This window comes from Pangasianodon hypophthalmus, chromosome 10 (assembly GCF_027358585.1).
Source record: "Pangasianodon hypophthalmus isolate fPanHyp1 chromosome 10, fPanHyp1.pri, whole genome shotgun sequence".
Taxonomy (NCBI): domain Eukaryota; kingdom Metazoa; phylum Chordata; class Actinopteri; order Siluriformes; family Pangasiidae; genus Pangasianodon; species Pangasianodon hypophthalmus.
In genome coordinates, this window is record NC_069719.1 from 9,651,568 (window position 1) to 9,677,260 (window position 25,693).

At 38.3% G+C, this 25,693-nt stretch overlaps 1 protein-coding gene across 1 annotated transcript; it reads left to right on the forward strand.

The window, feature by feature from the left end:
* Positions 1-180: 180 nt before the first annotated feature.
* nol10 (nucleolar protein 10) lies at positions 181-25,001 on the forward strand. Its single transcript, XM_026934327.3, has 21 exons — positions 181-388; positions 636-681; positions 783-881; positions 1,106-1,183; positions 4,008-4,045; positions 4,175-4,311; positions 5,501-5,566; positions 5,921-5,981; positions 6,073-6,158; positions 7,618-7,696; positions 8,079-8,228; positions 8,334-8,400; positions 8,753-8,805; positions 10,485-10,611; positions 13,396-13,475; positions 13,742-13,840; positions 16,312-16,401; positions 16,523-16,696; positions 17,454-17,761; positions 18,573-18,675; positions 24,520-25,001. The coding sequence occupies exons 1-21, from the start codon at positions 323-325 to the stop codon at positions 24,658-24,660; spliced, it is 2,148 nt and encodes a 715-aa protein (XP_026790128.1). The 5' UTR covers positions 181-322; the 3' UTR covers positions 24,661-25,001.
* The last annotated feature ends 692 nt before the right edge of the window (positions 25,002-25,693 follow it).

Sequence of the window (25,693 nt, forward strand, 5' to 3'; positions counted from 1 at the left end):
TTTGAGTATAACTTACATTTCTCACTCATTCATTCTCTTATTCATGTACTTATACATTCATGAAATTATATTGATAAAACTTTATATATTGATAAAAATTTTCACATCGCTTTTGAAAACCAGAACAAGTAAGGAACCCCCTCTGTGGCGTCTGTAAACGGTGTAGGAACTAATGCTTTGAGGGGCAAGTTTCCACACGGACTTTATTTAATGAACAACGCAGCTCTTGTTGTGGTTCCAACGTGGGTCTGTAACTGGGAAGCTTTTCTGTGCAAATAATTCTTCATATTATGTGTAAAAAGATCGTTTGACAGCTTTAAAAATGCAGGTGTCCAGTGTAAATAATATAAAGATATATAATCTGAGCCATGGCAAGTCTCTGCCGGAGGTAAGAGCTATTTTCTTTCGGGTAGCTGTACTGCTGTGTGCTTAACATTAACCGCATCGTTCATACTTTCTGCGTAAATGCGATTGAACTTTAATCAGTAATAACCATAAAGGTCAATAGTCTAGTCTAAGATAACTTTTCTTTAGTTTTAGACCGAAATCATAGTTTGTGGAGTTGTGTTAGTTTACGTTGTCACGTGATCTCGATGCTAATTTGCTGAATGGTTAACATCACACCGTTTCTGCAGTGGCTGTCAGACAGGAAGAAGAGAGCTTTACAGAAGAGAGATGTCGGTGAGTGCATCCGATTTGGTCACTAATGTCAGTGTGTGTGATTCCTTGTTTTGTATTCGCGTGATTTTTTTTTTTTAACTTCTCTCCTGTCTTCTCCACAGATGTTCAGAGGAGGATTGAACTCATTCAGGATTTTGAGATGCCCACTGTGTGCACCTCTCTCAAAGTGTCACGTGACGGACAGTATATTCTGGCTGCAGGTTTGTTCATCAGGAGGCTTCATCATGAGCTACATCAAAACACATTCCGTACTTTAAAATAGTATGCCGCTACAGTGTAATTATGTGTGTATTATGCTAATTAGAACACCTGTATGTTTTTTTTTTTCTTATGGTTATTGCAGGCCTTACTTTGTTGTTTTGTGCTATGCACCTGTAATTGGAGAAAGTCTGGCAAACCACACTTTCACATCTTTGTGTTACAGGCACGTACAAACCCAGGATTCGCTGCTATGATGCGTATCAGCTGTCTCTGAAGTTTGAAAGGTGTCTGGATTCTGATGGTAAGTCTTTTGATCATGACTTTGCCAGTAGGTCATGATCATTTGGACAATGCTGAACATGATCTACTGTAATGCTTCACCAGTTTTAGCTGGTTCTCCACTACACTATATGGCCAAAAGTTTGCAGACACCTGACCATCACACCCATATGTGGGTCTTCCCCAGACATTTGGCCATATAGTGTATTTAATGATAGCTACCCACCAGGAGTATGAGGACAAATACAAGCTTCCTCTGCACCACTCAGAGCCTTTTTAATTAATTTAATTGATTTAGTTTCCCAAAATATAAAAAAAAGCACTTTTGCTTATACTGAGTACTATAAAGCTGAAAATGAATGAATGAATGAATGCAGTAAACGGGTCACGCAGCGAGTTTCCAATGTCCAGTACACTCAATGGGAGTTTCATATGTGACTTCCTGCCTGAGTAAAATCTGCCTGCTCAACCAAATTTATTTCTTGAGTCCTGCAGAATCCTAGTCCCAATGCACACCACTGTCACTGGTTAATCCAACATGCACGGAAGAAAGTGCTAACTGCCCTCTTCTGTATACATGAGCTCACAGATGCTTGTGATGTGCTAGTGTCTCTCTGATTGACAGGTGAAGACATTCCCCCCATCCAGAGAGCATAGTCAATTTTGCTGTCTTAGACTTCAGGCCACAGATGGCTGTGTCTTTGTCAAGGTTGGAAATTATCTCCCAACGGAAGAACACTTTTCCTCTCCACTCTGGAGGCCATGGTTCAAGGTTCGACGTGTTGTGCATTCTGAGATACTTTTCTGCTCACTACGGTTGTAAAGAGTGGTTGTTTGAGTTACCGTAGCCTTCCTGTCAGCTCAAACCAATCTAGCCATTCTCCTCTGACCTCTCTTATCAACAAAGCAATTCTGTCTGCGGAACTGCCGCTCACTGGATGTTTTTTTGTTCTTCACACCTTTCTGTGTAAACTCTAGAGACTGATGTGTGTGAAAATCCCAGGAGATCAGCAGTTTCTGAAATACTCATCCAGCCAATCTGGCACTAGCAACCATGCCACGGTTAAAGTCACTGAGATCACATTGTTCCCCCAATCTGATTTTTTTGATGTAAACATTAAATGAAGATTTTGCCCTGTATCTGAATGATTTTATGAATTCCACATAATTGAACGATGGGATAATTGCACGAATGTACAGCTGTACAGTTGTTGCTAGTAATTTTGCATTTTAAGCCTGTTAAAAAAAATCCGCCAGTGCTCCTTGAACATTTTTTCAACAATAATATATGTTATTTTCACGAATATTAGTGAAATGTATGTGCCATCATATCTTCACAGAGGATCTTTTTTTTTCTCCTCCCAATTTAAGCCCCACCAAAAATGCAATTAGACTGAATGCCAAATGACTTCCTGCTGGTTACTTATGCGCCCTACTTCAGGCATTATATAAAGGCACTCTAGTGCACAGTGTGGTTTGAGATTAAACCACAGGAAAGTACTGTCATGACAGAACAGTGTGGAATATATAATGGCAAAAGTAGCTCAAGATGCATACCTTTTTTCATTAAAAATTTACAAGCTGTATCGTGCGCATAGAAACACATGGCTTTACATCTAGATTACCTGAATCAGGACCTGACCCCACTGAGCTTATACACATGAGACTCTTGGAGTGTGTGTATAGAGAGTGTGTGTGTCTCTGAGTCAGCTCTATTTACTAGGAGAGGATGTCTGTCTCTCAGTGATGGTGATCTGTCACGCTACAGTAGCTATGAGGTCTCCTCAATAAGTAAAACCCAATGCAGTGGCTGAGCAATGCTCTGCTGAATATTTAAAAAGCTTCAGACTACACGCGTCCTCACGTAAGAATGTCCTAGCCAACAACACATCATACACTAGGGATTAAAGGTGAAGAGAGATGAATTTTTGTGAATTATTCTTATGTATTGTTGACTTTCACGTGGAAGATGTTATTATGAGTAATTTGTCCTAGGTAACTCCGTCATAATATTTCAGCACAATGGGCTTCATTTATCCATCTTTCAGTAAAGTTAGGTGTAAATGTCTTTGTAGGCCAAAGCGAACTAAAAATTCTTAGTCTCAATATTGCTGTTTTTCTTTGTACTCATGTGCTTGTAGATCTCTGCAGTATAACAATATAATATCGATATTGTGATAAATTATTTCACAATCCACTTTTCCCAATCTCAATATAAGAATTTATCATAAGTATTCTGATTTTTTTCTCTTTTGTATTTTTTAATAATTACAAACTGATTCGAAGCAGCTGATTTGTCCTGAAATTTTGTACTAAATCTTTAAAATTGTAAAATGTTAAAAATTTTTATAGAATTTATTTTTCTATTTTTGAGTGGTCATTTATTTTGCTCATTTTTTTCATTTTACTCAAAGGGTTTTTTTTTTTTCAGAGGTTTTTAATAAGCCTATTTATCCTGATACATATCATCTATCATAGAAACGTCTTTAAAAATCGTGTTATGATATTTTTTGTCATATCGCCCAGCCCTGTGTGCTTGATAAATGAGGTCTGTTGAGTGGAATATGTTCAGACATGTCTTTACTCCCCAAATGTTATAAACCTGGCTCCATGTTATAACTGACTCTTTAAGAGATGTTGTGATTGTGTCTAATTAAACTTTTGTTTGCCTCTGTTTATATGTAGATTTACGTTTATTGTATACAGTGTTCATGTTTGTGATTGAGAAGTAATCTTTTAAATATTTGATCTGAAGCAACCAGATGTTCCAGATTTTACTCTTGCTGAAAATGTGTAGCTTTTTGCCTATTAAAAAGTTTGTGTGTGTTTTAATTTTTGTTTTTCAGTGGTGTCCTTTGAAATCTTGTCTGACGACTACTCCAAGGTAATTACTATATCTTACATTTTACATCTAACTGAAAGTGTAATATTTTTGGTGTTTTTTGGATCTAAACCGTATTTGAAGGTTTAAAAAAAGCATCACCTTTTGTTTTTGCCTGTGTGTTTTGTTTAGCTGGTGTTTCTGCATATTGATCGTTATGTGGAGTTCCATTCCCAGCACGGTCACTACTACAAGACGCGCATCCCCAAGTTTGGCCGAGATTTCTCCTACCACTACCCATCCTGTGATTTGTACTTTGTAGGAGCCAGGTAAAGGCAGGCCTATAAGATCATCATTCATATCGCTGACAGAAATAGTACCATACTGACCCAAGTCATAGTACTACACAAACTGTTCCGAGGCTGGAGATATGCTTGATGTGTAAATGTACATGTTAGGAGTCAGAATTTCAGGTAAAATGTCTATGTTGTTATGTCTGGCATGTTTGTTATGCCAGATTAGTTGGTTTGAGTATTTCAGAAATTGCTGATTTCCTGGGATTTCCATGACAATAGTCTCTAGAGATTACCCAGAAAGGCACGAAACACAAAAAACAGCCAGTGAGGGCAGTTCTGTGGGGTAGAAATGCCTTGTTGAGGAGGTGCTCGCTCCACATAAACTAATAATAAACACAATTTAAAAAAATTAATAGAGATGCATAATTGTTGATATGTTGAGATAGAAGCTTTCTTTTATGGAACAAGTCTCGGGTGGTATATATAAACAGCATATCTTAATTGTGAAGACATTTTTATAAAGCAAAAATGTGACTTTAAAATATTTTATAAAATGTTTAAATATTGTTCTGCGCAAACGCTATTTGGCCAAAAGTTTATGGACACCTGACCATCACACATATATGTGCTTATTGAACATCCCATTGATTTATTCTACCTTTCCTGTTATAATAACTTCCAGTCTTTTGGGAAGGCTTTCCACTAGATTATGGAGTGTGGCTGTGGAGATTTGTGTTTATTCAGCCACAGGAGCATTAGTGAGGCCTGGCACTGAGGTCTGGGGTGCAGTTGGGGTTCCAGTTCATCCCAAAGGTGTTCAGTGGGGTTGATGTCAGGGCTCTGTGCAGGACACTCGAGTTCTTCCTCTCCAACTTTGGCAATCTGTCTTAATGGGGCTTGCTTTGTGCACAGGGGCACCGTCATGCTGGAACTAGTTTCCAGTGAAGGGAAAGGTTTGGGGAAGAAGCACATATGGGTGTGATGATGGATGTAGTGTAATTTGTTAATTATTTTCTGCTTCGCTGTGAAATTTCTGACCTTCCAGTAACATCTAGGCCATGGTTAAATTCCTTACCTCAATTTTATTTTATTTAATCCATCTTTTTTTCTCACTGTCAGTGAAATACTTTGGCCAGTTTGCTAAACGAGTTTCCTCTTACATTTCATTCCTCTTTCATTCTTGTGTGACGTAACTTCACTTTTGTTCTGTTTCTGTCTCCAGTTCAGAGATCTTCCGTCTGAACCTTGAACAGGGCCGATTCCTCAACTCTCTGCAAACAGATGCAACGTAAGTACTAAACCACCAGAGGGCCCATAACACTGCTGTGTTTGTTGTTTAGAATGTAGTGTTTACTGTAATGTCTGTTGTGTGTATTTATTATATTTATTGGGGTTGGACTGACTGTTACTGTGATGTTTGTCTTCTTGTCAGTCAGTTTTAATATTGAATTTAGCAGCATGATCTTGGGGGAACTATTTCATTTCTAACATTACAGCTGTCAGTGATAAGAGGATGGACACTCACTTGTGTTCACTTGCAGGTCAAAGGCTGTAAATTTATGCATGCTATACCTTCCTCAGATTTTTATAATTCCTAACTCCGTTTTGTATTTTGTGCTGTAATGGACTTATCTCTAAACAGGGAGATCAATGTATGTGACATCAACCCTGTTCATCATTTATTTGCTGCTGGCACTATAGAGGTTGGTCTTGTACTTGCTTATTAAGAGTTATTGTATTTATTTGCCCCAGATCATGATATTTCTGAGTCTGCATCTTGTGTTGTGTGTGTAGGGGAAAGTGGAATGCTGGGACCCACGTGTGCGCAGTCGAGTGGGCATGCTGGACTGCGCTCTCAGCAGCGTCACAGAGGGAACTGAGTAAGCTTTAACCTTGAAACCATATCTTCACGATCTAAAGCTCACATCTGCATTTGGCTGTGTGTAAAATCTTGCGGTTTAATTCTCGCCCAGTTACTTCTCCCCAGTTGCTCTTTTGGCTACCAAAAATGAAGGTGTGGTGGCACAAAAGGTTGTGTGACATTCACAATTTTTCACCACAGTGGTATTTTCATGCCCATGGTGTTTTCCTGTCTTTAGGCAAAGGCTTAATCATCCTGGCTCATTTCTTACAACTTGGTTTTCAGGATGAAAACTAGTGATGTCACCACCCTTCAATATAAATGTGCTCATAATGGCAAAAAAGTTACAGATTCTAAATGTGAATCCGAAAGACGATACATAATTACACAGGAAACATCATCTCAATAACTGAAACAATAAAATATCTAACAAATTTAGCACCATCACATCAGTTGATGAATTAGTTTATAAAAAAAATATATACAGCAGGGATGTCAAACATGTTCTACAGGTTCTAATCCTTGTTTTCAGTTTTTTGGACTGTAATTCAGTTGAAAGATTTAAAAAAAGATGAATAAACTCTGGGTATAAACTAAGCAACTGACAAAATGTGCAACATAATAATTTGATGCCATAAAAGAACTAATTTATTTTTTTATATATCATGGTATGAATTCAACCTACATACAGACATACATTTACATATAAACAAAACAGCAAATATATATATATATATGATTGGTCTGGTAAACTGATTTTTATTTATTTTTTTGGTCTGGGTCACTTGACATTTGACCTTAACGTGAATGAACGCCAGCAACATTTCTCAGGATGGCAGATAACATGTTTGTCGTAAGTTATGTAAGCCAGTTTGTTGATTACTTGCCACAGAGGAGCTTGTTTAATCATATCTAACCACAGCTCTCAATAATGTATAAATTATACGACTTTTACAGTTACACTGCTCTGCTCCAGGTTACTGCTTGTAGTGATCCAAAGAACGTATCTACTTCACTGACATGAGCCAACACCATGAACATATGCCTTAGTTTTACATGTGTCTCATGGCCATGAATGTAGCATTCACAGACTTGTTCACTGGACTTGTTTCATGCAGTTCCATTTGAGTAATAAAGACTTAAGTCAAAAAAACCTCCCATAAGTGTTCCGTTGAGTTGAGATCTGGTGTCTGTGAAGGCCCTAGCATCTGATTTACATCATTTTCATACTCATCAAAGCATTCAGTGAGCTCTCATGCCCTGTAGATGAGGGTATTGCGAGCCTGGAAGAAACCACGCCCATAACGATAGAAATGTTTTATTATAAAATAAAGATGCTCAGTCAGAAGAACCTTGCATTGATTTGCAGTGATTCTTCCCTCTAAAGGAATGAGTGACCAAAACCCTGCCAGCAAAACGCCTCAGCATAAGAGTCACTATGTTCCTTTGATTTGTGTTGTGTTGTTTTTGCTTTCCAGAGTGGAGAGCTTGCCGTCTGTCAGTGCACTGAAGTTTAATGGCTCCCTGGGAATGGCTGTGGGCACGACTACAGGACAGGTCGGTTACTACTAGCACTTAATAGGCTTTATTTTAAGAAATCTATGTTCCAAGTCTGTTGAATGTATTCATGGGAAGATGTCCACTGTCAAAGCTCACATGGTGTTAATGTGTATGATCTTTATGATTTCACAGTCAGAATCTGAAACTGTTCAGCGGTATTTTTAAATCATTTAATTTTAATTTTAATCATTAGAATACATTTAATTTGATTTTACCTGAGGCAAATGTAAAGTCGTTGGAAAATCTGGTTCTTTCATGTGAAATGTAGTAATAAGCAAAGAGTAAAAGAATGCTTTAACACTAGTAATAATTCAACCTCGTTTTGCAGTTTTTTTTTCCCCTCAGATTTGCATAAATAAAGGTCCCTTTGCCTCTGCAGGTTTTGTTGTATGACCTGCGTTCCTCTCGTCCCCTGCTTGTGAAAGACCATTATTATGGCCTGCCCATCCACTCCCTCCATTTTCATAAGCAGATGGATCTGGTGATTTCTGCAGACTCGAAGATCATCAAGATGTGGCACAGAGACAATGTAAGCACAACACCCACTATGTCACTATCAATACCCGTATCACCATGAGACTGGCTGACTGGTCTGCAGTTAGATTATGTCCAAAACAAAAGTTCTTCATTTCAGGGTAAGGTGTTTTCCTCCATCGAGCCACCGGCCAACATCAACGATGTGTGTGTTTACCCTGAATCAGGTGAGTACCATCATCTTATCATCTGCCTGCACTGAGGTTGTTTGAATTGTCTGATCGCAGGTAAACGTTACCTTCCTTCATTACACAATGACCTTGATGTGAAATTTTTTTCTTATTCTGTGTATCAACACTAGTCTGTCTGCAAACATTATTCATGGGTCTACGAGTCATCATCCAGAGATGACTAGAATTGTTAATATACATCCTTCCTGAAGAAATAAGTTAAACTATTTAAAGATGCATGAGACGGCTTTTTGTCTTGATTTGCAAAGAGTTGCACATCTTTAAGAAGAACTGTAAGGATGGGATTTGTCTTTCTCATTAGCCTACTTGTTTGGGGTCCATTTTACAGGTATGCTCTTCACTGCTAATGAAGACCCCAAAATGAATACTTTCTACATTCCTGTAAGTAACTACAGAGTTTTACTGTTGTTCAAATATTGTGTGTTGGTTAAAAAGGAAACCCCAGGTTGGCCTTGAGTCCTCGCAGAAATGAGTCATTCTGTTGATATGTACATATTTCCACTACTACACCTTTCTGTTGCTGCTTAAGGTGCTTTGTTTAGTAAAGGCAAGGATGAATTAATTTCGTCTCAGTAGTTTAGGTTGAGTGATTCTGGTCCTGGTGAAATGCTTCCTCTCTCTCTATATGTAGAGAGAGAGGAAGTAGCTCAGAGGGCAATAGAGGAATGCTAACAACATATACTTGTGCGTGTTTTAATAGTAACACACACATTCCGGATCAGCACTGATTAGTGATGCAGTGAAAGGGTTCTTGTGCAGGTCTGGAAAGTCAGGAAAAGTATAGAATTTCGAAGGAATCTTTTCTATATCCAGAAGGGAAAAAGTGGAAAAATTATGGATTTTCTTTTATTAATGTAACATTCTCAAGGCACTAAAGTTTATGGGTTTTACAAGCATTCCTTTATTACCAACCTTAACACCACTTTCATAATCTGAAAAAAAATTATAAAGTTTATTTCATAAGCCTAGTTTTTCATTTGCATGGTAATATTTAAACTATCTAGCTATAACCTGTGGCTCAATAACCTTTATCTTTACTGAAGGGCTACAAATGACAGTGGGGCACACACACATTCATACACACACACCTATGAATACCTTTTAGGTCATGTCATACTAGCTACCTGTTTACATGCTAACAAAGCTACAACCTGACTAAATATTATATTTTCTCATAGAACAAACATTTGTCTTTTTCAAACTAGTCTGTTTAGAACGTGTCATTACCAAAGAGTTCATTTAGCTTGCTATGTTGGATAGGGATGGCTAGCTAGTTTAGGCTAGTTTGCATATATCAACATCAGGGATGTGCAGAATCATCTCTGAAGTAGGTAGACGCAAGCCACCATGCTTCTGTAATACCAAGGAAAGATAAACCGATAATTTATATCCTCAGAGTCACGAATATTTGGGACACATCCCAAACTGTGTGTACTCGTAGCCATGATATTAATCTGTATGGTACAAAATAGCAGAGAATAACTGGCATGAAATGTTCAACAAGTCACTTGTAAATAAAAATATATAATAAAAATAAATACCTTACTCCAAGTTACAGAAACCTGGAAGTAAACAAATTCAGCCTTACCTTTTGCTCTGCTCTTCATTTTTTAAGTGCTTTTTTTTCCACTATGTGTTTTATGTAAGTTTCCTGTGTGCATTGAAAGACAGATTTTGCGTGTGAGCGTGTTAATTGGTCGGTTTAGTGAAATTGTCAGTTAAAAGAACACAAAACAAACTAAAAGACAAAATAAAACACTTCATTAAATAAATGCAATTCAACTTGTTTAATTTTGCTTAATATGAAATAAAAGTTATGACTGATGGTTCATCCAAAGAGCGAGGTTTTAGAACAGTATTGAATGATCCAAACTGTTTCAGAAGGTCCGTAGACGACTAAAACTTATAAAGAAAAGACATCCAGATATTGGACCTCTATTGGATTTCATGTAGACATACAGATTAGGTTCTGAACTAACCGCCGTTGGTTGTAGGTCTCCCTAGTGTTGTGTGTGTGCTGTATGACAGCTTAATTTTCATCCATCTTCATTGTCTTTCAGGCCCTGGGTCCTGCACCTCGTTGGTGCTCCTTCCTGGATAACCTGACCGAGGAACTGGAGGAGAACCCAGAGAGTACCGTCTACGATGACTACAAGTTTGTTACGCGCAAAGACCTGGACAATCTTGGTAAGTAAGATGGTCTTGTATGTGGCCTTGTTTTTGTTCCCGTCATTGCTGAAAATTCTATTTACTATATAAAAGTAATTAAATATCTATAATATAATAATGTCTATAACTGTGAAGATGGTGACGTGATGTCTAGCTAAGTCCAAAACTCTGTTTTGGCTTTCCCCCAGTTACGCTCCAACACACTTTTTGATCTAAATGCAGTAATCAAGCCAAAAAATTAACTCATTTTTACCGGGAATGCATTTCTCGAGAATGTGAGTTAAAAGAAAGCCGTGTGAAAGCATGCAGGGTGAAGTCTTGCGGTACTTCTGGCAGCACTGGGAAGATGACATTTTCTGTCTACCCGTGACACAGAACTATTTCTGCTGGTCCGGTATTTAGTAACACAGCAACAGAGCAACAAACACCTACTCAGCCTCTCCTACTCGAGCATAGTTTACATGCTGTCTGTTAGATCAGTGGTGGAATTGATGTAATTGTTTGAAATTAATTCAGTTTTAGACTTCTAACCCTTCTAATGTTTAAGAATTCTTTTGTAAGAATGGGAAGAATTCTTTTGCAGTCTTAACTGTCTGATTAGTCAAATGTAATGAATGGTTAGGGGTGTTAGTAGAGTAGACAAATATAATCTTCCATAAAAGTAGTTCCTTGCTGACTGCTTTTTTTTTTTTTCTTTTCAGTCTGCCCTGTTTTTTTGCATGTCATTTTGCATCTTATCTTTCTGACTGATACCACTATATAACCATTGGTAAACATAAATCCTCTACTGCCACTGTCACACCAGGTGTCCCTCAGGGGTCAGTCTTCAGACCCATCCTTTTCATCATTCACCACCATTCCACTGTCCACAGATTGTCTCAGTACTAGGTCCACCACGGCTCTTTATCCCACACCTTTAACTCAGTGTATGCCTGATCTATAATCACGGATGGACTCCAACTTTATTAAATTAAACCTTGACAAAATCTTTTTTTTTTTTTTTTTCCACTTGTTGCCCCAATAGTCTTCTGTCTGTTGTTCCAGAAGTTTTCTTCCTGCTAGGCTTCTCTTTTTTTGTACAGTAACCGTGACTGGTAGAATGGCTCTTTTATTATTATTATTGTTATTAGTAATACTAGCAGTATCAAACCTATATAAGCTTACTTATACAGAAGGTGGGAAAAACGGAGGAAAAGGCACCAGGAATGCTTTGCAGCAGGGATATTCAACTAAATTTTCTGAAGGTCCAGTCACATAAAATCCCTTGCTTATAAATTTTCCGATAAGTGACTAACATACCTGAGTGGCTTCAACAGTTACTTTTTTTGCTTAAGCATTATTGATTAGCTTATGGCTGTAAATAAGATGATTTGAAGTCATTATGTTGTTTCGTAGTGGCGCGTCACCTTATTGTTTTTGACTTGCACCACAGACGGAACTGTTGACATCTGTTTTAAATGGATAGCCCATTTCATTGTCCATTCACCATTAAACATTGTTTTAGTCTTTGACCTTTATTTAAAAAAAAATAAATAAAAAGTCATGTCGTCGGTTTGTTAAGCTGACCAGAGAGGTTCAATAATAAAATGAAAATTCGTGAAAGTCTGTAGGGGAAAAAAAACCAATATGAATGTCTCTCCTTTCTGATCTAATATCTTCAGCCCTGTAGCTGGTTCTGTGGTCTGATAAGCTTGTTTTAGCCAGTATTTTCTTTATACTTTGACCTGCTCTGCTACAGTATTGTTTCCAAGTATTTCTGCTGAAATACTATTACTGGGCTGACATCTGGACTGTAGTCCGCCAGTTCACAACCCCTGCTTTTGTGGATTAAATGGAATTATATATCATTATTGGGTTGGGTCAGAAATATTAAACAAGCAACTTTTCAAATGATACTCAACTAAATGAAAACCTCGCTTTGTCTCAGATGGTGTAATTGTAAATAGTTTAGATCGTTGACTCCATTGCGATGCAAATATGGCCCACTGGGATAGATTTCTGTTGGTAGAGGATACCAACCAACACCTCGTCCCATCCACAGGCGTCAAGTCTCAGCTCCGGAATAATTCTTATGGGGTAATGGGTTTGGTTTCTGCATTCAGTCTTTGGTTTTATTGTTTCTTTAGCATCTATAGCATATTGTTCTTATTATTGGTGAAATAATCAACGTTGGCCAAAAGGCTTTTGTTTACTATTAATGATTAGGAACAAATCAGTGACGGGTCATCATGACCTTTTGCCATATTTCCTATCTCTTCCCATACCATATGACAAAGCAGCATTGGGAAACAGTCATAAGGCATCATTGATTCCTAAATCTGATGAATGTTTCTGCTGTGTGTTAGAACCGCACAGCACTGTAGAGTGTTCCAGCATGCTGAAGTTGCAGTTAACACTGATGTCAGAAGTGTTTCTAGACTCGTAAATTACCTTATATGATATATAATGGTATGATTCCAATGCAATTAATCTGGCTAGTTTCTTTTTATGACTTAATTTACATTTTCTGGCCCTTAAATTGGCTCTGCCCCCATCCAAAACAAGTGCACAGCTCTGTCTCTTTTTTTATTTTTAATTTTTTTTATTTTTTATTAAATGGCAACTCACAAGGGATATGCCATTTCAACATTAGGGGTGGGAACATTTATCAATAACAGGAAGGTTTGTTAGTGTGTTTATTCCAATTGCAGTTCACCTTAGAGGCAGCTAGGAGCTCAGAAATTACAAACCGCTTCTTTAATATGCTGTTCCACTCATTTAGAGACTGTACTGTGGCCTATTTGGCTGGTTTTGTTTCCTCAGGTCTTACACACCTGATTGGCTCACCTCTGCTGAGGGCCTACATGCATGGCTTCTTCATGGACATCAGACTGTACCACAAGGTGTGTGTACGAGTGAGAGTAAAAGTACATAATTTCCAATAATTACTGAGATTAGTATGATGCTGTTAACTGGTGGTACTTTGTACACTGTAAGCTGTGATCATCTATCATCACAACTTTATTGCATTATAAATAGTTTGTGATCAAATATTTAAAGTAATATTTAATCATATTTGGAGATGAGGTTTTAAATCGATTGATGTTTAAAATCTTTTAAAGACTTCCTTAAAGTGAGCCCATGCCTCTGATTTACTGTAATCCCCTAGGTTAAAACTATGGCAAATCCGTTTGCCTACGAGGAATATCGTAAGGACAAGATACGGCAGAAAATCGAAGAGTCTAGAGTCCAGAGAGTACAGCTAAAGGTAACAAGTCTCTCTCTTCTCTTTCTTTCTTTCACTCTCTCTCTCTCTCTCTCTCTCTCTCTCTCTCAAAATCTTTTCTGAATTTATATTACATACAATTTACATTACAGGCCTAAATAAGTATTAAATTCTTTTAAATATTTTTAATCTTGGTCATAAATTGTATGATATAAATATTCCTAAATGAATACTCCAGTGGTTTTTAAACCTAATATCTGTCTACCTTGTGTAAAAGTAGTGTATTGTTGATTAGCATGGACAACAATTTAAGGAAAGTTAGTTAATCCAGTGAGTTTTTTTTTGTTTTGTTTTGTTTTTATTTTTTTTGGTAAGACCAGTGCTGAGTGGCAGTTAAAAGTTTGAATTTTAACCAAGGCAAGGAATGTACCTTGCCAAACTGCTTCCTAAACTGCACAATATGGCATGAATATCTTATTCTTCTTATGCTATAAAATATACTCTGTGCGAACCCACATTGAACAACACAGGAGCCTAAATGAGCTTAACACAGGCAGAATAGTTTGTCCTAACATTAAGCATTCAGATGTACTATGCTCTGCTAGATCGGCAGGTTGTAAAAACAAAATACAGATGTATTTGCTGTTATCTCAAAATGTCACTGGCTAAAATAGGTGAGTATTAGTAAATAATAATGTAAGAATAAAGTTCTTATCTCAGGCATCACTACAGCTACGGTATAGGGCAATTTTGTATCTGCAAATCAGCTAGCTAACAGTAGTCCAGTAAGCAGTCGTTGATAAAAATGGTATTCGCTTAACCTGAAACTCCAAGAAAGGCATATGTAGCGTTCTTCAATTCAATTCAGTTCAATTCAATTTTATTTGTATAGCGCTTTTAACAATGGACCTTGTCACAAAGCAGCTTTACAGAAATAAATGGATTCCCAAAAATATATTGTAAATATTTGAGTTTATCACTGTGAATTTATCCCTAATGAGCAAGCCAGTGGCGACGGTGGCAAGGAAAAACTCCCCGAGATGATATGAGGAAGAAACCTTGAGAGGAACCAGGCTCAAAAGGGAACCCATCCTCATCTGGGTGTAACGGATAGTGCGATTATAAATAAATCCCTTCTATTATTGTGTACTATAAGGACAAATAGTGCAATTGTGCAACCAATAAATTCATCACAGTTTTCCCAAGAAGTCCGGCTGGTTAAAATCTATCCACTGTCCACTGATGGAGTCCTGAGTACGAAGCTGCTCGTGGCAACTGCAGCCCCAAAGCCACTACAGCAATCGCAGTCCCAAGCCATTACAGTACAGCTCCCAATATGTGATCCCCAAGCCATCTCCACAGCCCCCAGGTGGCACCATCCCCAGCAATCCAAACAGTTCTTCAGGCAGTCCATATGGGGCCACTCCCAGCAGCAGCGAGCGAACTCAACCGATGAGAACTCCACCCAGAAGTAGGGCATCAGGATGGGTCAGGCAGCGAGGAGGAGCAGAAGGGGTCAGGATGGGTCAGGCAGCGAGGAGGAGCAGAAGGGGTCAGGATCACTGGCATCTCAGAAGTAGCATGTGTAGCTCAACAGAGAGTGAGGGAGAGATGGAGAGAAAGGAAGAGATTGTTAGGTGAGCTTTTGTCCCGTAATGGTTAAGCACGATGTACTTTGCATGCAGAGTGCAAGCAGGGACTCCGGCAAGACTAGCTATGACAGCATAACTAAAAGGGAGAGCCAGAAGCTAACACAGACATGAGGGCACCCTGGGACATAAGCCAGCCAGCCACTCCACCATCGACAAACCTGAGTGAACGCGTGAGAGTGGGGGGGGCGACACCATCCAAACATCCCAGTTCACCACAACACTATGCCTGTGAACTCTCTAGACCTGCCCCTGTACCTAAGAAAAAACTATTCACAAAAGGCTTGACTAAACAAATATGTTTTCAGCCTAGACTTAAACACTGAGACTGTGTCTGAGCCCCGAACACTAAGTTCTTCTTTTCTCCGCCTTTTCTCCACCTCTTTTCAATGGTTGAGTGCAGTTGGAATGCACAGAATAGAAACAGGGCATCCATCAAAAAAGGTACGGCAGCTTTTCTTGCTGCGGCAATGGCCAGAAGCGCTAAAGGATCCGATTCTCGGGACATTTGAAGGCGCATTTTATGTGTTCTTTATGAAAGACCTGGAAATGTGAATTTGTATATTCGGTAGGTCATCACTACAAATTTGATCTTCAGTTACGATTGTCTTAAAAGTAGTAAATTTAACTTTACAATACGTGCAGAACTGTCTCTCTCTCTCTCTCTCTCTCTCTCTCTCTCTCTCTCTCTTTTTCATACACGATCTACATCAGTCATGTAGATTGTGTATGAAAAAGAGAGAGAGAGACACGATCTACATCAGTCATGTGCAGACTTCATTCTTACATATTTCAGTGTAAATGATGTGCCTGTTACATGTCTAACCACCCTCATCTGTCCTTTCCTTTTCTGCACACCGACAGAATCTGCCAAAGGTGAACAAAGAGCTTGCAATGAAGCTGATGGAGGAGGGAGAGGAGAAAGATTCACGAAAGGCCAAGAAGAAGGCCAAGGTGAGAGATCTGTTAGTGTTAGCAGTGTAACAGTCATCCGTGGTTCCTACTAACACATAGCTATTCTTTGAACACAGTTGATGCATCTGTCTGACCCTATGCATTTCTCTCACTCTTTCAGGGCACCACCAGCGTCCTGACTGATGACCGTTTCAAGGTGATGTTTGAGAATCCAGACTATCAAGTGGACGAGCAGAGTGAGGAGTTCCGCTTGCTTAATCCCATCGTGTCCAAAGTGGGCCAGAGGAGGAGACAGAAGCTACAGCAATTAGCTGAGCAAGAGGCCATTCAAAAGGTATACATCACAGATTATCAACAAATGTAAGACTTTACCAGGACTATTTTAAAAGCAAACTTTACACACTATATGTCTACAAGTATGTGGACACCTGACCATCACATCCATGCTTGTTGAACTCAGATTTAGTCCCCATTTACAGTTATAATAACCTCCACTCTTCTGGGAAGGCTTTCCGCTAGATTATGGAGTGTGGCTGTGGGGATTTGTGCTCCTTCAAAGACATCCTGTACAATTATGTGCTTTCAACTTTGTGGCAACAGTTTGGGGAAGAACCAAGGGTGTGATGGTCAGGTGTCCACAAACTTGTAGCCATATAGTGTGTATTAATTTAGTTTACATTTCAGCAATAATAGGAGCTGGCCATTATGATAATTCCTTAAAGTCTTGTTTGTCAGAAATCCAATTTTTATTCAAATTTGAAAGGCCTTCAATATTAAATCACCCTAAATTGTTGTTTACATAGTGACATTTTATTTTTTTTTAAATCTGGTGTTTTATTTTTAACATATGGCAATCTATTTTTGAAACATTTGTCATTGCTTCTTACACACAAAAGGTAATACAAGCAGGTCGGGTACTTTGCAGCACTTGGTTGGTGTGACTTCTCTGGAACATACTGTGACTGTGTTTAATATCATATGTCTTATGTGTCTGTTATTTTTCTTTTATTTGTTAATTTCCTTCCTTCCTTAGTATAATGCTTTGGACAGAAAATTAAACTTGAGTACTGAAATCTGTTCTCTTCTGATAGTCGGATGATGAGGAAGAGGAGCTGGAGGGACGGCCCAGCTCAGAGGAAGAGGAGAGCTCAGATGACGATAAGAGCTGGGTGGAGGAGCTGAGGGAGCAGCGGCGTCTCTTACGAGCAGAGCAGAGAGAGCGCCAGTTTAAAGAGAGAAAAGAGCAGGACCGCAACACCAGCCTGCAGAGTTCAGATCCAGTCAGAAAGTCTCAGCAGAGCCAGGCTCAGGGCCAGAGCCAGCCGCGCTTCTACCAGATCAAAGCCGGAGAGGAGTTCCGCAGCTTCGGGGACGTGGCACGCAAACAGAAGATGCAAAAGTACATGCTAAAATTACCCTAAACTACCATTATGTTAAGGTCAATGACAACGTGCAATGTGAAATTTGTTCCATAAATAATCAAGATTGCTCAGATTTAGATTTAACTAAATGGTGTTGGCTGTCGTTTATGGTGATTCAGTCCCACAATTTGTACATGGTCAGTTTTACAAGCAGAGCTAATCTTAGTCATGTATGCCACCTCACTTACACATTTTACTCATATGTCTTTGGCCACTTTTTGATTACAGGAATTTTCATTCTGCCTTTCTTAAAAATACTATTGATGATGTTACATGACAAGCCAATACCTTGCAGAGATTTAGGAGAACTGAGAAGTTAATGCAAATGGTTATATGACTTGGGTAATTCTATATAGTTTCTTTATTCATTCAGCCCATTAAACACTGACCAGAGGGATTTTATTCATCTACTACCAAAGTTTCATCAGTTTCCCGACATTCACAGTAGCACTGTCCAGAATCTTCCTTTCCTGTGAGAAACAGTAGTGTAACTACTTACACCTAAATTAAATAATGCACTAATCAGTGTGAAAGTTGGTTCTTCGTTTTAGAATTTACATTCTAGGCTTTGTACAATATCACATACACTCAACTCACCAGTGGCACCAGTGATCTCTGCTACTTCCAGTCTTTTTCTTCATAATGTCTCTATACACATTCAGTGTGTGGTCATGACAGGATCTGAACTGAACTGAAAATAAATGGTTGATTGTCAAATGAGTTATTTGACACAATATAAATTATTGTATTACTGTATAAAATGAGTCTAAAAGACTCTTTCTGTGCCAGAACCTCCCTTGAGGAGCGTCTGAGGCTGGAGGAGAGCTCAGGGATGCTGAACCTCGCTGACACTGCAGTCGGAAGCAAGCAGCTGACCTTCACTCTTAAAAAGGTGAGCACTACCAATTATCAGTTCAGAACAGAAGCTGAAGATACACATTGCTGTACCGCTAAAAGTCTGAGTACATTACAAATATAATTTTGCCCAATAATATACTTTGCAAACCTAAAACCAAATGCAGAAATAGGTGCAGACAAAGGTTCAATGTGAATGCTAATGCTAATAATAAGTACATATCTGACTATAATTTTAGTGTAGCTGAATTATCTGACTCTAAATTATAAGGTTAATATACCTGATTATAAGCAATGAACTTTAATTAAAAGGTTGTAAATGTTCACCTTCCTAGCAGTCAGTACATGCCTAGCTTTATGTAAATCTCTCACTCTGTAATACAAAGCTTTTCACCTAAATGTGACGTAACTTTGTTTAGCTTTAAGCATGCACTGTGCAAACCAGTCTCGGAAGCTTTGATATATTTTTAAACGTGCTACAGGTGGGCATCAGGACAGGGATCCCCTGGGACCCACCAAAAAGTCGTGGGAATGGGCAGTTTTTACGTTCATGTGGGTGAGATTGGGTGGGCGGGTATGAACCTTGTGGAACAAAGAAAGGGCACGCTGATTAATATGGACGGTTTTATTGGGTGCGCTTATGTAGCTGTGTGACCCATTTACTGTGTTCAGCCATTAACTGCTTTATCCTGGTTAGTGTCTGTCATTTTATTTACTCATTTTGTTTAGGTTTTCGGAAATGGAACCAACTAAGTTTGTTATACAATATTGTGAGCTGGTGCAAATACATATAAATGGCTGAGAGGGTGGAATTGGTAAGAGTGCCTTTAGGAACAGGATTAAAACAAAAAAAAAAACTGTCACACCTTTAGCATTTACTGTGCAAACTCGTCTCAGGCTTTTATTTATTGGTAAGCGTTAGCTTTTAAAAATGTCACTCTGCTAGATCAGCAGGTTATTTTTAACATGCAAGCAGTAGTCTTTATTGTTCCTTGTCAAACATGTCTAGCAGAATATTAAAGTTAACTCTCTGGGCAGTTATAAAACTTAGCATTTAAAAAAAAAAGCAAGACATTCTGTTCTGATGGGTCAGAAGGTGTTGATTTAATTTTATATAACAGCATTTGATTACACGAACTTGTTTAGCTCATGCTTCACAACATTAAATGTTTTGTATGTATCATTAAATGATTTGTAATTATTTAATAAATGTGGAAAAAATGCTTTTATTAAAAATAATCAACTTTGGGTCACCCTAAATATGAAAAAAGGTATAAATCTGAAAAAGACCACTAGGATGAACAGATCCGAAGTATGCAGGTGGAAAGGCATGTTGGAAATGATGTGGGACATTGAGATTGACGCTTGTGTTTAAATGTCGCGATTGGCATTTACCTCAAGTGATAAGGCTAGAGATAGTGATGTGGGTAATGATGCTGATGTCAAAGTGATTGCTCATTTCCTAATGTAAACTTATAATTCTTGATATGTGTGTGTGCATGTGTGTGTGCGTGTGTGTGTGTGAGTGCGTGTGAGTGCGTGTGTGTGTGTGTTATTAAACATATTTATATGATATTAAACATGGAATGATGGAATGCTATATCTGTAAACTATAAATAATGGCTCTGTCATGGTCAAACTTATAATTTGTATATCTTATTTACAACTTATTAGATAATTAACGCATTACTGTAGGCAGAATTGGCACTGAATCTTTAATTGTGATCTTCTCCGTTTTTACTTCAGAGTGTAAAATCCTATAACTTTACTTGTAGTGGAGATGCATGTAAAAGACACACCAGTTTCAGTTAAAAAAATCTGCTCTTTTCAGAACTTCATATAGTAGTACAAGGGATTTATTTTCAGCACTGCTTTTGTACAACTGCTTTGGATATAACCTTTACTTGGTTATGAACTAATAATAGTAACATTAGACATTAAAATTCATGATTTCCTCTTCTTTAACCTGCCTTTACTGTGGCAAACAAGCACCACTACAAGCACCTAAGACACCCTGAGGCATCCACAACAAACTAGAGCCACTCCTTCAAAATATTTATATTTGACACTGCCTGGAAATCCGCACCTGAATAGCAAGACTTATTTTCATTTCAGTCGTTCCACACTGACAGTGGTATAATAAAGCACTGCTGGCTTTTTTGAGTCATACACATTGAAGGCCACTTATGGGCATTTTCACAGGAAAAAAAACATTTTTGCTCAGTAAAGACGTTATTTGTGTACTTTGAATGCAGTGACTCAGTTTTGCACGTTACTCCTGTACGGCACAGTGTTCAGCTGGCCGTAGATGTGTTGCCTGCTAAGACTTGATAGCTTTTAAGGCATACAAGTATCATTGTACACAATAGCTGATGCCCAGTGTTACCTGCAAGACCTGTGTTGAAAATCAAATTTAAAAAAAACCTGTGCTACTAAGAATAATGTGCATCCACCTATAATTAAACCTGAATGTAGCCATATTGGAGTACGCCCTATGGCAGCACCCATGTTGAGTATCGAGCAGCTTGGAGCTTCATGGCCATCTCATTTCTCTCTTCAAGCCTACATACTTTTGCTCTATCTTTCTCTTTCTTTCTTTCTTTCTGTTTTTCTTTCTGTCTTTCTTTCTTTTAGAGGCCAGCTACAAATGGTTGTGAAAACTTGAATCTTGAAACTGAAAGATTGTTTCCCTCATCTCCCCTGCTTGGTGTGATTAGTCTAATTAGTCTCTAGGAATGCCAGTCTTAGTCACTCATGTACTGAAGACATTCTTTGTAACTCCTGTGTCTGTCCTTTCTTTTTCTTTGCCCACACGCTCCACATCCATTTCTGCAGAGCCAACAAATATGAAAAGTGCCTTCTTGTTACTGTAAAAAAAAAAAAAAAAAAAAGTACATAGATGTGTGTGTGTGTGTATATATATTTTATATATATATATATATATATATATATATATATATATATATATATATATATATATATATATATATATATATATATATATATATATATAAATATAGATCTCTGGTGTCACGCTTCAAGAAACATGCTTGGCATCTGGATTATCTGTTTATGATTGTAGTGCAGCAGTGAGTTGCATTTTCTTGTTTAGAGGTCAAAGGTGGTAGTCACATCAAGCCAAATTAAATGAATAAGCTTAAACAAATAAGAATAAATGTGGGGTGGAAAGCAGTGGGAGCTCTGAATCTGCATGACTGAAATTCTCTCTTGTGAAGAGAGATGACTTAAAAGAAGTAGCTTGTAAATATTTGAACTATTTTAATGATGATAAATGTTATATTGTTCAGCGTTTTTTTTTTTTTTTAAACTAATGGATGAATGTAGAAAATGAAATGATGTATCATTATCGCCATGAGAGCCGCTTTTCTCTTTTAAGTCAATGTAGCAGTGCTGTTTGTTGTTAGAATCAGTGTTTAGGGACTTTTTATTATATATATTAACTTGTATGGGTAAAAAATTATTAAAAATGTAGTTAACCATTAAGCTACAAGTTTAAATTAAGGTTTTGGCATGGAACCTCAGTTACAGCCAATGAGCCTAAAGTTTTAAAGGATTGAAGACTGGAATGTTCTAATGCACTGACAGTGGAGACTCCTTCCAAAAAAAATGATACTCTGCTGTTTCTTTGTTTATCCTACACGTTTTTTGTTTTTTTTAAGTTCATCTGCCATATAGCTGCATTAAGAACGTACTAGAACTAGTTCATTAATATAAACCTGTGATTTGCCTTGCAGCCGGCACTATCATCAGAGCTGCTTTTATAGAAAATTAATCAACACCTTCTCACCAATCAGGTTTGAGAATTAAGCAGCACTGTGGTATTAGTGTTTAACTTTTTAAGTTAATTATTTTATTTATTGATTTTACTATACTGTGTTTTTGTACAGTGAATTAAGTTTCCAGTGTTTAATTTTTTTTAAGTTGTTAAATTCACTCAATCATATGGTACATTATGCTTCCACTGCTTGTTATGAAGATCCCACCCCTCAACAGTTATAAACATTTACACATACGTTAAGTTTTTTTTTTTTATTATTTTATTTTTAGTTATTTCATTAACATAAAGGCCTTGCCTGCGTAGTACTAGAAAGAAGGACTGTAAAAGAAAGAAGTGAAGGAGTAAAGACGGGTACCAGAGAGAAGTATCCTGCTCTTTTCACTGGTGCCGTCACAGATTAAAGATGATTTCAGGACTGTGTCTGACTACAGATTTCAAAGTTTCAGACAACCCTGTAATCATCCTACTGGAGTAAATTTAAGGTGAAAGTGGAATTTAGCTGTGATTAACATTAGAGAACTGTAAGCCATGGTGATCATGGTGGCTCAGTCACTCATTGTGTTCAGACTGAATAAACACAGGGCAAAAGAAACATCTAACAGCAGTGGCTTAGTGGGTACGACAGGCCAGATTTAGCAGCAAAGCTGTTCTTAAGCAGAATTTCATGTGTCTGTTGATGACCAGAAAGTATTGCTTACCCTCTTGAAATGATCACTTTAACTTTGTGTAGCAGATTATATTGTTGTGTGAAATGTTGAGACCACACAGAGAGAGAACAGTGCTTTTTAAGTTCTTTACAAACTCCATAGAGCCATTTTCCCCCTGTCAAATGGGTCAAAGTCAGAAAAAAAAAAAAGTCATACATGCACTGTCGTACAGTATAACAGAAGTATTTAATATCAAATTAATCAAATTATCAAATTAATTTTCTGTACCGCTAATCCTACACAAGGTCACAGGGAGCCTGGAGCCTGTCCCAGGGGGACTTGGGGCACAAGGCAGGGAACACCCTGAACAGCGGTGATGGTCAGTGCCATCCCATCACCACTGTCCCCACCCCCCGCCAAATTATTCATTAAGAATAAAATATTACATGAAATAATTTTTTAGTGATTGGTATGAAAAATGTGAAAATTCATCAATAAAACAGAAAAACAGATTTTATAAATAAAATTCACATCCTTACACAAACTGTATACATATTGGCTATTATAAAAGTAACAGAAAAATTCTTCTTCTGTTTTTGAACATATTCAGTTAGTACAGATAAAATGCCACATCCTTAATAATGCTGTGCATTTTATAAGTGTATTATATAAAAAGGTATTAGGTATTACAGGTATTATACACTCGCCAACCACTTTATTAAGAACAACAAATGGGCTGCAAAATTAGCAGACCATATCAGGTTCCACACCTGTCAGCCATGAACAGCAGCCATGAACAGGAATCTGAGGCTGCAGTGGGCACAGGCTCACCAGAACTGGACAGTTGACTGGAAATAGACCAGGCAAAGTTTTTTCAATCTTCAGCCGCCTAGCTTCAGTGAACTTGTGCCCACCGTAGCCTCAGGTTCTTGGCTGACAGGAGTGGAACACGATGTGGCCTTCTGCTGTTGTAGCTCATCAGCCTCACGGTTCATCATGGCTCATCATGAGTGGTTGTTTGAGTTACCTTAGCCTTCCTGTCAACAAGGAGGTTCCAGCAGCAGAACTGCCACTCATTGGTTGTTTTTTTTGTTTTTCACACCAGTCTGTGTAAACTGCTGTGAGACTGTTGCGCATGAAAATCCCAGATCACATTTTTCCCCCATTCTGATGTTTGTTGTGAACATTGACTGAAGCTCTTGAGACTTGTAAAATCTGCATGATTTTATTCGCTTCACTGCTGCCACATGATTGGTTGATTGGATAACTGCATGAATGAGCAGGGGTACAGGTTTTCCTATTAAAGTGGCTGGTGTGTGTATATCTGGAGTCACCAACTGGTTCTGACAGTTCATGAGGTTAGTATTGCCATATTAAAAGTTAAATTAGCCTTTGTGATTGTTCATCCTGTTTTCTCGGTTGTTCTTTGGCACAGACAGAGAAACAGCGGAGTCAGCAGCGGGCCGAACGGGAGCACCACGAGGAGAGGAGGAAGATCAGGAGGGCTGCTGGTCACCTTTACACTCGAGGAAGGGGCAGAGGACGAGGAAGGGGACGAGGCAGGGGACGATTCTGAACACTCCAACCTGCAAACTCCTGCTGTAGTCACTTGTATGCATTCAGGCTTTAAACACTGCCTCAAAATAACTTTGTCTGACTGGTATGAGGACAGGCAAGTGCACTGTAAACCCTACTTTTAATGTGGGTTTCGCAGAATGACGGAATGCAAAAGAAAGACCATGTGGCCAGTTTAGGCAGCGACAGAAGCTGGAGATAATTTTTTTTTAATGTTTGGGTGTGGGCGGATGTGTGTGTACATCTGTACATGTGTGCCCTTCTCTGTGCTACACTCCCCCATTTTGTCCCACAGTGTAGTCTAAAAGAGCTGGACATTGTTAAAGAAACCTTTTATATACAGCCGAGTGTGTGTATTTGCTGTTTTATTTTTTTCTTACTCCATGTTCTGATCTCAATGCACTAGGGGCTACAACTTCTTTCTGAAATTCATTTTAGAAATGTCTTTCACAGTAAGCTGACTTTGCTCTCCTAAAAGTAGAGCCAGAGTGAAAATGAGAAGAGGCTGTGATAGAAAAGTGACAGGTGAACATGAGGTCAGTGTTCCAGCTGCTGTAGACAGCTGCTGTAGCCCCTCCTCCTCTCCTGTCCTGTCCTGTCCTGGCCTAGGGCTAAGACTTCTAATTATTTCTTTAGAATTTCCCTTTGAGAACTAGTTTAACACTGTCTCAGGCCAACACCTGGAATAGCTGCTTTATAACCAGCTGCTATTTTGTTGTCAGCTATTAGTATATTAAGCAGCCGTTCAAGATAACTAACTGTAGCAGGACACTTGTATTCCTTCTCACTGCTGTCTTCTGTTCAACAGTAGCCTGTGATGAAAAGTGGCAAGCTTTAAAAATGCTACACTAAACTTGAGGCAATGTTCACAAAGCTAACAGGCAAGCTCATATTGCGATTAAACAAGAACCTGACAGGATTATTAACTTTGGCAGCTTGAAGTGTGTTCCAAGCTTGTGTTTTCAAGATGACAGAGATGTATTCTTAATCATTATAAAACACTCGATCAACATAACATACATAAAACAAGCATA

Bases quoted from the DNA above. Each gene is read 5' to 3' on its own strand.
- nol10 (XM_026934327.3), top strand. From the start codon at position 323: ATGCAGGTGTCCAGTGTAAATAATATAAAGATATATAATCTGAGCCAT. The intron at 1,184-4,007 runs GTAAGTCTTTTG...TTTGTTTTTCAG, and splicing joins AAGGTGTCTGGATTCTGATG to TGGTGTCCTTTGAAATCTTG. The intron at 16,697-17,453 runs GTATACATCACA...CTCTTCTGATAG, and splicing joins AGCAAGAGGCCATTCAAAAG to TCGGATGATGAGGAAGAGGA.